Genomic DNA, 12,391 nt, shown 5'->3' on the forward strand with positions numbered 1-12,391 from the left:
GATCCACCTCCCCATCCCAGCACACTCTTGATCTACAGTAGCTAATTCTTGACTTCAAGGACAGATTATGTGGCAGCTGAATTATACAAATATGTAACTCATGGATAAACAAGAACAAATACATTGCTGAAGATGGTGGTACATGGCACCTTCTTAAGGCAGGATCTACTCTAGACAGCTGACTACTACAGCTGGACAATCTGTTTGGGATGGTTAAGTATTGCCCACAGCATGCGAGGGAGTGATGGAAAGACTCTTCATGAGCCCTTGACTTGATTCTCAACTTTCAGTGAGTTTATCTGTACACCTCTTTGGCCTTTGGCCTTATTCACCATCATTAAAGCCATGGTTAAGGTGTCTTCTGAAAAGGGCTGAACAATATCCTAAACATGCAATGGAGCAATCTGACAGCTGTTTTGCATCATAGCCATCTGCAACAAGCACTAACCTTATCAACACAGTCAGGGATGGTACTCTGGTTGCATGAGTTTCAGCCCTGTTTTCTGTGATTTTGAAAGGGCTACCATATCTCCTCATGCTAGTATATTTTGCCAGGTATCTAAATTCAACTGTGTTCAGCCATTTGCATTTATGCCTGCTATGCTAGGGGTAGCTTATTGTCAGAAGTTGCTAATTATGGTTAGGCCAATTTTAGAACAAGGCCTGTCAGGCATAGTGTATAGAAAAGTATAATCTAACACTCCTCTTGGGCTCATATTCAATCATCAGGCAGTTCCAGTGCATTGCTTAGCATAAATATGAGCACAAGTCTATATAGTTTTCAGATCTGAAGCAAACTTCCAGGGTCAATCTGGGAATTGGATAATTAACAGAGTTGAATGCTAGCTGCCCACCTCAGGAAGGTTTAGTCGAAGCCATTAAGTAAGGAAGAAAGTTGGGGAGACACGGTTGGTAGGGAGTGCTAACTGAATTGAATCCAATTCATACAGCCAATCTGAAAAAAATGTGAATTCAATTTCTTCCTTCTTTACTCTTTAACTATAACGTATTGGTGGCCCTCTTTATCTTCCTCTAGCTCCACTAATGGCAATTTCTGTATCAAATGCTAGCAAGATGTAGATGTGAATGGTGGGTTGCCCAACTGGTCTTTCCACAACTCTGTGGCAGAAGCTCTCTGGGCTTCCAGGCAGGTGTATTTCCAGCCCTACCAAAAGATGCTGAGGATTGAATCTGGGGCCCTTTCTACAACTAAGGGTTATCCTAGGAAAATGGAGGGATCGTCTCTGCCTGCTTCCTGGATCCCCAGTGTGTCATTTGGATGCACAGGGATGATCCCAGGAAAAAAAAGGCAGGTGTAGAAATGGCCTGGGACCTTCTGCATGCAAAGCAAGCAACTACCACTCCGCTATGGCAAATGTCTTGGTTAAAAGGTTGGCCACAGTCTCTTAAAACATTCTCTTGTCTTGGCTTGCTTCCTCTAGCTCTCGCCTCTTTCCTCAGCCCCTACGCCGTGTTAGCCTCTGCAACAATTGTTTTTAATAAAAGTATTCTTGCATGGAAGGAAAAGAATCCATCTAAACTAGCAGCACAAAGGCCTTCATTATTCCACTTTATCCCTTTCACACTTTATTTTGGGGTGGCAGAAACAAAGACTAATGTTCTTAGAAGCACAAGGCTCTGAGTAATAGGCAGCGAGTTTGCTCTGGTTTAAAGGGGGAGAAAGAACCTTCGTCATGGTTTCTAGTGTGCCAAAATGACTTAACCTTAATCCTCCAGAACTGCCATGTGCTGATGACACACAATTTTCTGGGAAGTGTTCTGACATCCATGCTTACTTGGATGTCAGGCCTAGTTCATGTCTTACTGTGCTATGGGAGCTACTATGAGCAGACTGTTCCCACATCACATCTCACAGCATTTGAAGGAAACAGGACATGTGAACAGGGACATGGACAAGCATCACTTCAGCACTGCCCCTGCCCACGTGATGCATTTCTAGCATTCCATGTTAGACATGTGCAGAATGTTTGGTTGTGCACATGTTCTGTATTTCCACCCTCCTACTGACAGCCATTAAATACTAAATGACTGATATGACATCAGCCTGCATGCATGTGTGAGTCAGCCCTCAGCAGCACTGATAACATTACGCATGTCTGACCTCGCTGGACTTCATGACTCCAAACAGTGGGTAGAGGAAAGCAGGAACAAGGGCTGCCGCTCCAAGCGGCACCGCTTCTGAAACCCAGTACACCGCTGTCACTATCAGCACGTAAGCGCACGAGGCTTCCTGAAGGAAGGAAGAAAGGAAGGAAGGAAGGAGTTCAATGTCACTTGAGCATTCTGAGCTGCTGCTGCCACAACATTTGCAAACCTGGTCCATTTGGCTGGTACCCTGTTGCCAATGCTTAGATTCATTGAGTTGTTGTTGTTGTTGTTGTTGTTGTTGTTATTATTATTATTATTATTTACATTTATATACCGCCTGACAGCCAAAGCTCTCTGGGCAGTTTACAAAAGTTAAAAACAGTGAATATTAAAAAGAAATATACAAAATTTAAAACCATAAAAAGCATGAAATACAAACAAAAACAGAAAATATCCATTTAAAACAACTATCTCAGAACTTGCACATTCCCTCTGCACTTGCACAAATCAGTGGGTTCAAGGTACTCTCAATATGGTACCAGGGCCAATTTGAATGATTTCATGCACTGGCCAAGGTACGTAGTTTTTATTTTACCCAGTGATGTAGGTCAGGCTGAGAATCAGTGACTGGTCCAAAGTCACCCAGTGAGCTTCGTGGCTGAGTGGGGTCTAGGAGCCAGATTTCCTGAGTCCCCCTCCAACACTCAAACCACTGTACCACAATGACTCTTATAATCATATGGCAGTCTGCAAACTAAATCCAGACCCTGGCATGATACCTTGTAGACCTCCTTCTGCCATGTTTAGGTGCAGTGTCTGGTCTGACAGGTACACCCCTTTCTGCAAAATGAGAGGACACCCCAGATGTCCTCTCATTTTTATCTTGAAATAAGATATAGTCTTATCTTGGAAACTGAGAGGACTCCAGAGGTCTCTCTGAGAGGCCTGTGACGCACCCTATAATTTATTCCTGGAAGGGATTCCTACCAAGTTATTCAGCCTGGGCAGGGGAGATCTATTCCAGGCAAATGGCTTGGGGCTGATGCCACCATGTAGGAAAGAGGGACTCTGGTGTTCCTTGAGTCAGCTTACTGGATAGATTCCAGCCCCCACAGGCAGAAGAAGTTGGCATCAGTTGCTCCTCTGGAAAAGTAGCCAAGGTTGCTCTAGTGTCTACAGCTTTAAAAATGCACAGAGAATGGTATAATTCCCCCATTGGTAACTTTTTTTTTTTTTAGTTCTTAGCCATTATGTAACACTGATACATGTTGTAAAGCTCTCCAGCACAGGGCTCATTATTCCTTAGTTTTGGGGATCTGGCTGCATTAAGGAACAGAGACCTTTTCTCAAATTCTTGGGAAAGGAGAAGCAAGCCGTCATACTTGGCAGCTGGGACAGAAGGTTCTGAAATTTGCACATGGAGAACTGTGAAAATTCAGGCTGCCCCATTGTCAAGTGCAAAGGAGGAGTCATTTAACAAAGAGCCAGATAAAATGTAATGGATTTTTATTGGATTTATGAAATGACAGTCAAAACATTGGTCTAAATTACCCTGTTCAGACAACACGCAAAGCCACTGTGGTGAAGCATCTTGACCAGATGGAGAAAAGGGCAGGGCTCCTGCAGCTTTAACTGTTGTGATGGAGGGATTTTTACCAGGTGCTGCATGCATACAAATGACACCTACTGAAATTCCCTTTTCTATGCAAATATTAAAGATACAGGAGCCCTCTATCCTCCTTTCTATATGGTTACCCTATAATAATCACTGTAAGTGCACATGACAGCTTCTTATAGAACAGGGAGGAGTGATGATTCCCCTTCTACCCTGCAGCTGGCTTGGGGGTGTGTGTCATAGATCATGTACATACATGCAATGCGACACAACACCCACACAGATCCAGATTGCTCTTTCCTCACTGCTAGCGTTTTCTTCATCCCCCCTCCCCCACTCGCAGGAAAGAGTGAGATGGAAAGCCATCTTGAGCAGTGGAAAGTGGTGGAATTTGGCCGTAGGAGGGGGTCAGGGCACTCTTGGAAGATGCAGTTAAGGCCTTGGGGATGCAGGTTGTGCAACCCTGAAAGACATAGATAGATAGATAGATAGATAGATAGATAGATAGATAGATAGATAGATATAAAATTTTCTGATGGTTAACTCCCAAACACACAGCAGGAAGTAGACATTATTCACTGGAGACATGTGTTCCTTTGTTTTCTTGAACCTGCTGTTAGAGTTGATGATTTAGTTACATGACTGGATATTTATATTTATACATGATTCAGCAAAGCATGTGGCCAGCTAGACCTGTGCATTCAGCTGGCAATATGCTTGTTTTTCCAAACAGCCCCCTCCAGCTCTGCTGCGTCACCAGAAAAGTCTTGAAAACTTGGAACGGTTTTTGAAGCAGTTTGCCATATGGAGCTGAGGGGGAGGTTGGAGTTCAGCTGTTTGGAAAACAAAGAAGGAACACAAAGTCTGGCCAAACAAAGGTAAGCTGACACTAAGGCAAGCAGAAGATTTTGAGAAATGTATTGCCCGGCCCAGCTGATAATGTAAACGATTCTTTCCAAAAACATGCAGAAGCCACTTTATACTATGTAAATTGCTTTGAGAACCTTTTGTTGGAAAGTGTTACATAGGTATTATTTTAAGTCAACAGACAAAAGCATGAAAACCAACAATAAGGCTATCTGTGGCTACTAGTCATGATGACTATATACCAGGGCTGTTGAACCTCAGGTCCATAGTCCATATTTGATTCCCATATATCCCAATCTGGGCTTCCAAGATTCCCCAAATGGTCACACCCCATTACCCTGGCCTCACTACTTTCCCCCAACCACTGATTGTCTGGTTTCCAGGTAGAAATGTCATTATGCATTCTGTTAACCATTTTGTGGTTAAGCAGCATGGTTTAGCATGTTGTCTGAATGGGGCAGAGTAGTGGGGAGTTGGGCATTTTGGGGTAACTTCACTTAAGCCTCCTACTCCCTCCTTTTTCTTCACATTCACCACCCCACTGACTTTGGAACCACCATCCTCCACTGCTCCTGATCTGTATTCAAGTCCAGCATCCCGTTTCCCACATTGGCCAATCAGATTCCTCCAGGAAGCTCATAGACCAGACATGAAGGCAGTAACTTTCTCCCTAGCAGCTCATATTCAAGGGCATTAGCCACCTCCAAACATGAAGATTTCGGGTGTGCCCATGGTGTACCAATGGCCAACTGGCAAGAGAGAAAATAATTCACAATAACCATTTTAATAATCTCAGCTAAAGCCAAATTGGCTTCTGTTGGGATATTTAATGATCAGAAATAACTGGGCTATTGGATGACTAGGGTTATTTAATACCCAAGTTCTTAAAGGCCAGCTTATCTTGACTGAGCACTGCACTAATCTCTTTCGGTTTCACTTGAATTTTTTATTTTTTTTAATGATAGCTAAGACCAAGAAAAGAGTGGCAGGTTTTCACTGAGTTATGTAATATTAAATTATTGTCTGTCTTTTCATTCTTCATACAGAACACAAAAGGATCAGTTAGATTAGCCGCTCTTAAATGGCAGTTTATGATCGTCCTGGAAGAGAATGCGAATATTGTAGCTGAGTTTCTATAAGACAGCCCATAAGTCAGATGTGGAGGGAATTGTGGCATCGGAAGCTAGGGATTCAGTTTCAGGTCAGTAAGTGAAACAGGAAGCAGTCCTCTAATCCAAATAAAAGATGGAGTCTCTTTGGAGGTCTGCTTTCCTTGAAGCACTTTCTTCTGTTCTGGTTTGATGCTTTACCATTGTATCTTTGAAAAACAGTAGCTTTGGAAATAAGTATTGTGTGTAAGATATGTTCTCCTGACTTTAGGGTGACCATATGAAAAAGAGGACAGGGCAGCTGTATCTTTATCTTCATCAAACAGTTAAAGCTGAGGAGCCCTGCCCTCTTGATCAGATACAAAAGTGGGCAGGGATCCTGCAGCTTTCACTGTTGTGAGGAAGAGAGAATTTCAGCAGGTGCTGCATGCATACAAATGACACCTGCTGAAATTCCCTTTTCTATACAACTGTTCAAGATACAGGAGACCTATCCTTCTTTATATATGGTCACTCTACCTGACTTGGAGGAAAGGGGGTGGGGCCATCTGGGGGAATCCTGTAGGACCAGAGTGGGACCCCAGAAGGCCTTGATTTGTCCACTGGGCCTAAGGTTATGCAATCCTGGCTTACACAGAGCTTCTCGTAGTCTCTTCTCCAAGTATGCCCAAGTGTGCTTGACTTCAAAAAGCATCAGGCACTCCCAGACCATTCCAGGAATTTACCAATTTATGGAGAAGAAGCTTATCACTACCAATGAATCATGGTAGCCAAATGGATCCTTCATGTTCAAAGTCAACATCCTTCTGATTTGTACCAAATACTCAGGACAAACAACAGAAGGCCATCAGTATGGCATAGTGGTTAGAGTGTTGGACTGGGACTCAGGAGACCAGGGTTCTAGTCCCCATGCAGGCCATGAAGGTTGTTGGTTAACTTTGTTCCAGTCACTGATTCTCAGCCTAACCTACCTCACAGGGTTGTTGTGAGGGCAAAATGGAGAGGAAGAAGGTAATGTGTCTTGGGCTCCTTGGAGGAAAACTTCTCCAAATATTGTGATGCAGTTCTCAGACATTTAAATTTATCAAGATATGGATTTAAATATGCCTTTTGAGAGAAAATATGTATTTAAATGTGTATTAAAATAATATTACTTACATATTTTATAAAGTTATTTTTTTTAAAAAAACAACAACACACCACACAGATTAATCTGGAAATGGAACAGAAATGTAAAACTTGTGGACTGAAAAAATGAACATTTAAATAAATATTATTTAAAGAGTTTGATGATATTTGCTGCTGTGACTTATTAGAACACGAATTTTGAGATATTTATTTTTAAATGGTTTAAAATTAAGGGTGTTTTTTAAAAATAATTTGACTCTGAATTTTACTGTTTTTTATTGTAAGCCGCCTTGGGAAGATCACAATCTCAAAAGGCAGCTAAGAAATATATTAAATAAATATTAAATAGACAAGATTTGGCCATATCTAATCAGATACTATATTAATTGACTACTTGTTGGTTGTTAATTTTAAATTTTTTGGGGTGTGTGTGTGTCATTATGATTTAATTTTGTTTTCTTTATCCTACCAGGTCTGTAATTTGTAATTGCTTACCTCTTGTCAGCTCAATAGATGCAGAGGAAAGGAAGAATCTCATTTATCTCCCTTTGCTTTGCTCTTAGTTTACTGGCTTAATGAAGTTGAAATTAGTTTTAGCTGCCTTCTACTTTGTCTAATTTGCCTATTTGCTCATTTGTTCACTCCAGCCTGATAAACAAGGGGACACCACTAATTAAACAAGTTCCAAACAGATTAATCAAGAAAGTGCATCTCAACTTCATTAAAACAAACAATGTGCCATTAACAAAGCTGCCTTCCATGCCAATGTTCGCAATAGCACAAATTCATTCTCAGAAGGAAAAGAATCTCTAAAAAGTATGTGTATATTTCATCTCCCCCATCTTCAATTCAAACAGTAATGCAACTCAGAGCTGTTCTTTCCAGGATGATCACAGGAGTGGAAGGAAACCAAAGATAAGTGTGTGTGTGTGTGTGTGTGTGTGTGTGTGTGTGTGTTCTCTCCCATATACAGTAAAAGAGCTGAACTCACTGCTGCATATATAAATCTAGAAGCCAAGATTGTAAACAGGACTTAATTGGAGCAGCAGCGCTCACCACAACTCTGCTCTGGAAGAAATCATAACGTGCTTCTGAGCATGTACAGCGTACACGTTCCTCACTGAGTAACATCCACCAGATTTATGCAGCTGAGACTGAAAGACTGGCCTTAAATCAGAAGACATGGTTTGAAGGGAATTTAGCATCATTGTGCTTTTCTTTTCAACTTTTCTCAGCATGGATGGAGAGGCACTAATTGGCAAGGCTTCACCTATTGAACTTCTGCCTGTCTAGTAAAGTCAGAGGAAACATACTAGGAAACAAGGGTCATGTCTACACCATGCCTACATCCCGGGATCATCCCTGTGCATCCAAATGACACACAGGGAATCCTGGGAGCAGGCAGGGACGATCCCTCCATTTGCCTGGGATAACCCTTAGGTGTAGAAAGGGCCAAGGTGGCAACAGCTCATTGGGGGACTCATTATACCTTCTCGCTTATAGGGTTTGGTGGACAAAAATAAATAAAAGAGCTGTCACATCCAGCGGGAGGTGGCTATTAGATGAGCTAAGCCAGGACAGTTCTTCCTGAATTCTCCCATACCACAGTATATATTATCTGATACCTTATAAATATGGTCTGAGAGGGTCATGCTTTAACAAGGTACAGCACCACATGCCCTCAGAAGCCCTATTCAGGCATTTAGGGTCTGTGCAGAATCAACATGTGGGGAGAGGAAGTGCCCTCTGCTGCTCTTCCCATGTTTTTGTCACCCTGAACTGATGTAGGCCAATGCCCTGAAGAGGAGAGCTGCCTGTATCCCTGGAGTCTCTCCATGTGATCCAGGATTGTGATTTTCCATGGAGAGCCTCCAGAGATATGGAGATTCTTCTCTTCAAACTGACATCCTACATGAGTACAGAGAGACGGAAACATGTGTGGAGGGGGCAGGGCTACTGTGCCCCCTGTCCTCACATGTTGGTTTTATGCAAATCCAGAATATCTGAATAGGGCTAGATTATTCTTTCCAGTTCTTCATAGCCCAGATAATTACTGAAGAGCACTGCTGGATGAGACCAAGTACTTAATGAGTCCAAGAAGCAGTTTCTAACAGAGACCAGACCAAGCAGTGCATGAAAGCAATAACTGTCTCTTGTTATTTGTCTTTTGCATCTGGGATTCAGTGCTATACCGCCTCTGAACAGAGAAGCTGAATTTAGTGATCATAGCCAATATCCAAATCAGATTCAGAGAGTGGTCCAGAATGGTCCTGCTGGGGCTTTGGAGAAGGAGATTGTTAGAAGACTCCATGAAAGTTGCCTTCAACTGGACCCAAATTGACCTTCACAGGCCTCATCCTGATGAGTGTGAGAAATCTGCTTCAGGGTGGCCTGTGGTTCCCCTTGGATATTTTCCACAACATTTTCATAGGCTCTAGAGACAAGACACTATTTTTTTCCCTTTTACCAAACATGGAGGTTGGCCTGTTCCCCCTTCACCATTCTCACATGTATTTTAATGTTGCCACCATTTTTATTGGCCTTGATCCTGTGCCTTTAACAGAAATTTAGCAACAAGGCTGAACTTGGTTTCTAGTTGTTAGGGATGGTTTGGTCAACCAATTTAAAGCCCTTGTCAGTTTGGGCATGTTTCATAAGTTCATTCCAGCCCTTTCCTCATGAATCTGTAATTAATGATAATAATAATAATAATAATAATAATAATAATAATAATAATAATGCACATACACACATGCACATTCTTTTTGTATACATTTTAACCTAAACTAGTACATACATTTTTGTTCACATTTTAGCTGAAAATACAGATTTATATTTTATGAGTTGAGAACTGCATCACAAAATTAGGAAAAGTGCAAAAACAAAAGGGTTACTGTATTCTGATCCATCTCTTAGTGTTGAAAATATGAATCAGGTTGGTTTGCTTAAAGTTACAGTCCAAAAGAAATCTTCAGTCATCCCTACTGGTTTGTCTCTAGTTTCCAATTCAATACAGAGGTGCTGAAGCAATCTACCTAAGGAACTGAAGACAGTACACTTCTACAAAATAAGATGTGTCCTACCTGCAACTCACATACAACTGCTACTGAGATATTGTCCAGTGAGAACAGGCCAAGGTAATATATGACCAATAGCTTTGTTTACTCAAAAAAGCTCTTAAACACAATGCTCCTATGCCAATTGCATTCTTTCCCTTCAATGTTTTCAAGGTATGTATTATTATTGTTGTTATTATTACAGTTATATCCCACCTCTTTTCTTCTTGCAAGGAACTCAGAGTGGCTTACATAGTCCTCCTCTCCATTATATTCTCACAACAGTCCTGTGAGGTAGGTTAGGCTGAGAATGAGTAACTGGCCCAAAGTCACCCAGGGGGCTTCATGGTCAAGTAGGGACTAGAACAAGGATCTTGCAAGTCCCAGTCTAACACTCTAACCACTACACCACACTGGCTCTCAGTAATTGGAGGCTGGGCATCATGGCTGAATGCTCCTTGAGCAAAAGTGAACAGATATCATGCTGCAAGGGCATTTCATAGGGCACAGTCCCAGGTGGCAGGGATGTGTGAGTTCGGATGAACTGATTTCAGGATTCAAAGCCCTCTGTCCTTTACATGTATATGCTTTTGCAAGGAAAGACTATTATTGGCATGGGGACATCATGCCTGAACAAAAACAAAGCTTTGGGCTGGACACAATGCTAGGGAATAACACAGGGTGGCAAGAATATAACAGCTGTGTTCACCGAGAGCTTATTGTTGGGAGCAGCAGAAATGTGGAAACTCCAGTTCCTTCTTATTTAGGTTGTATTGACTCCGCTGTGTTGAATAAGGAAATGAGAACCAGGAAAATCAGCCCTATAATAGGGCAAGGGAAGTTTTTCATGCCAGTAGTCTCCATCTCAGAAAAATCTTCCTCTGCCCAATCTCTTCACATCTCTACTGTTAACATTTCATTCACTCATTCATTCATTCATTCATTCATTCAATATCCTGTATTTCTACCACTAAGCAACCCAAGCTGGCTCTTCTGGCTAGCCAAACTTCCCATATTTATTTATTACATTTATATACTGCCCCATAGCCGAAGCTCTATGTTGATTGTTTTTTTGTCAGGATAGCCAAAGTCTGAGGAGCAGGGCCAGCAACAAAACTGACAACTCTCCTTGCTTATTGAATACTTGCCTAGAACTCTAGTTGACTAGTTGGTCATCTGACTCTTCAGTTGCTCACATCAATCCACAGTTATGGTCAAAGTAGGAAAACATGAAGTACTCACGCTAGTAGGGTACAAGAGCGGCAGAGGAAGCAACAACAGTGGGATTACGATAACCAGTAACAGGTTTCTGGCCTGCAGGAGCTCTTTGATCACAGACATCCTGCTGCACTGGTTGTTATCTCCTTGACGTCCCAGTGAATATTCCCAGAAGGGCTCTTCCAGCCCTGGACCAACGGCTTCTTTGTTCCACTGGAGTTCTTCACTGTGCCAGTTTCTTTTCTCCTTGAAGGAAACCTTATTAAATGCATCAAAGTACCTGTGCCTTTTATGTCGGGCTGACTAGCACATGCTCTTGACCATCACCTTGTAAGTACCTGAGGAACATAATGCTCTTCTGTTTTGTGGAGACCAGGAAACTCACCAGGCTGCCTCCACTGTGCCAATTGTCTTTCCTCCTTTCATCATGTTGTGTTTGTGTTTTAAAAGATATCAGTCACAAATACAGAAGCCCAGGAATAATATCTTTAACTCCATGTTCTTCTTGCAGTTGTCCAATTTCAGGTATGTCCCAACTAAGACAAGTAGCCACTGAGCACAAATTAAACAACTGAAGGACATTCACAGCTATTCAAAAGTGTTTCGTCCCTCTTTCTCCTTCATGCGGTTTGCATTCTTTCGTGTAATGTTTCCTAACTTAGCTGAGAGATTAGCTTTCCCTTACTTTTTCTTTTCGTCCCCCCCCTCCTCTGCTAGGAAATTCACAGAGCAGCAATTCTTTAAAAGATTACCTTGCATCTTGGGATAAAAAACTTGAGAGAAAGACTCCGCCTACTCCCAGTTCACCAATGAGAGCGGTGGAAGGGGATAGAAGCTCCACCCATGAGCCAAACTAAATATTCTTCCCCAAGACTTGCTATTCCCTCCTCCCATCTACCCCCTTCCACCCCCATCTCCTGGACCTTGTGACTGTTGCAAGGCCAAGGAACTGCTGTGAAAATATGAATCCCCATTGACAATATCGAATGGTTCCCTTTTACCTCACATTTCTCCTTGTGCACCCTCTGGTTGCTTCGTTTCTGAGGAATGCACACATTTGTGGCTGTTAAGGTCAACTGAAACTGATGAAACACGCCTGCAGAAGTTGCAGCACATAGCTTGCCAGGTATCCCCTTTTACAGAGGACAGTTCTCTGTTTGAAGGCACCCTCCCTTTGAAGGGCTGTCCTGTTTAATTCTGGATTAAAGATTAAGAAGCATAATTATCATTATTTATTACATTTATATATCGCCCCATAGCCAAAGCTCTCTGGGCGGTTTATAAAGATT

The 12,391-nt window shown here is 42.1% G+C and overlaps 1 protein-coding gene across 1 annotated transcript in view; it reads right to left on the minus strand.

Moving 5' to 3' along the window:
• The window catches only part of SLC13A4 (solute carrier family 13 member 4), a 43,587-nt gene extending 32,362 nt beyond the window's left edge, over positions 1–11,225 (minus strand). Inside the window, exons 1-2 of the mRNA XM_063134432.1 lie at positions 11,127–11,225; positions 2,123–2,251 (exon numbers count right to left, since the gene is read on the minus strand). Of these exons, the coding sequence (XP_062990502.1) occupies positions 2,123–2,251; positions 11,127–11,225 (228 nt within the window). The remainder of the gene's footprint in view (positions 1–2,122; positions 2,252–11,126) is intronic.
• Positions 11,226–12,391: the final 1,166 nt, after the last annotated feature.

This window comes from Elgaria multicarinata, chromosome 9 (assembly GCF_023053635.1).
Source record: "Elgaria multicarinata webbii isolate HBS135686 ecotype San Diego chromosome 9, rElgMul1.1.pri, whole genome shotgun sequence".
Taxonomy (NCBI): Eukaryota; Metazoa; Chordata; class Lepidosauria; order Squamata; family Anguidae; genus Elgaria; species Elgaria multicarinata.